General features: G+C 72.1%; 1 protein-coding gene across 2 annotated transcripts in view; it reads right to left on the minus strand.

The window, feature by feature from the left end:
- The window catches only part of PPP2R3B (protein phosphatase 2 regulatory subunit B''beta), a 52,309-nt gene that overhangs the window by 2,659 nt on the left and 48,361 nt on the right, over nucleotides 1-1,289 (minus strand). For both annotated transcript variants that reach the window (XM_049643325.1, XM_049643323.1), the window contains exons 11-12: nucleotides 766-884; nucleotides 570-676 (exon numbers count right to left, since the gene is read on the minus strand). In XM_049643325.1, coding sequence (XP_049499282.1) covers nucleotides 570-676; nucleotides 766-884 — 226 coding nt within the window. The remainder of the gene's footprint in view (nucleotides 1-569; nucleotides 677-765; nucleotides 885-1,289) is intronic.

The following is a 1,289-nucleotide window of genomic DNA, read 5'->3' on the forward strand; positions in this document are numbered from 1 at the left end:
GGGGGAGGGGGACGGATCGCAGGTCACGTCCTGGGGAGCACACAGCACATCGGGGTGGGCGTGGGGTGGGGGACAGAAGGGAACAGATGGTGCCCTGGGCGGCAGGCCTCACGCGGCCCGGCTGCAGGGCCCGCTCTGGGCCGACCTGGCTGCTGCTCGTGGGTCCCGGCCCCAGGGGACAGGCGGCAGCACTGAGGGGCTGTTTCCGGGCAGGGGGCACTCGCTCCCGGGTCCCCGCGAGGCCCCAGAGCCTGGGGCAGGGGCCTCGCCTCACGGTGGAGCTCTGCCGGGGGCGGGGTTTGTGTCCGGGCCGCGCGGACGGCGCGAGTTCCATTTGGGGTTCGGGACACCCGCAGCTGCCTTTCCCTGCCCACGGGGTCCCTTGTCGTGGGGGCAGACGCTCGTCACACGGGTGTCAGAGGCCCCCGCCCGGAGCCAGGGCGCGGCCCCCGTGAGTCGCCGGCTGCGGACGGCGCCCGGCCGGGGCCGGGCCCGTGTGGTTGGGAGAGGAGGCGCCCGCCGGCCGCCCTGCCGCCCCGCGTCCCCGCGCGCACACGCACACGACTCACCCGTCGTCCCACGGCTCTGCCGCAGCCTCCTCGGCCACCAGGATGTCGTACTCCTCAGCCGCGTACTTCTCCCAGTCGGAGAGCTCGGGGCCCTCGCTCTCGCTCTCCTGAATGCGACCTGGGCGTCACGCGGCGCGCACGCGGCCGGCCCCCCCCCCCCCCCCCGCGCGCTCCCTGCCACGCCTGCCCCGCTCACCCTGAGCAGCGACACCTGCTCCTTCTGCTCGTGGTCCAGGTATTTCTCGATGTTGAAGAAGGTGTCAAAGAACACGTGGGCCAGTTTGCAGTTTTTCAGGTCGTGGAGCGTGATCTTCCCTGCGGGACGTGAAGCGTTTTCAGGACGGCTACGCCCGGGGGCGCGTTCACGAGGGTCTGTCGGGGGGGGGGGGGGTCCGCGTCCTAACTCGCCGAGAAACCCACGCCCAGACTGCACTTTGTGACACCACTGGGCCAAACGCACTCGCACACGTGTGGCCCGGAATGGGAGGAGCAGCGCAGGAACAGAGCGGAAGTCGGCCACCAGGGGGCGCCCAGCACTGCACCTTGTGACACCACTGGGCAAAACGCACTCACGCGAGAGGGTCCCCGGTGTGGGCGGACGGCGGGGGGGGGGGGGGGGGGTCCAGAGGCCTGGGGTCCTGTGTGGCCCGGAATGGGAGCGAGGACGCACGTCGAGGAGCAGCGCAGGAACAGAGCGGAAGTCGGCCACCAGGGGGCGCC

Source organism: Panthera uncia, chromosome X, assembly GCF_023721935.1.
Source record: "Panthera uncia isolate 11264 chromosome X, Puncia_PCG_1.0, whole genome shotgun sequence".
NCBI lineage: Eukaryota > Metazoa > Chordata > Mammalia > Carnivora > Felidae > Panthera > Panthera uncia.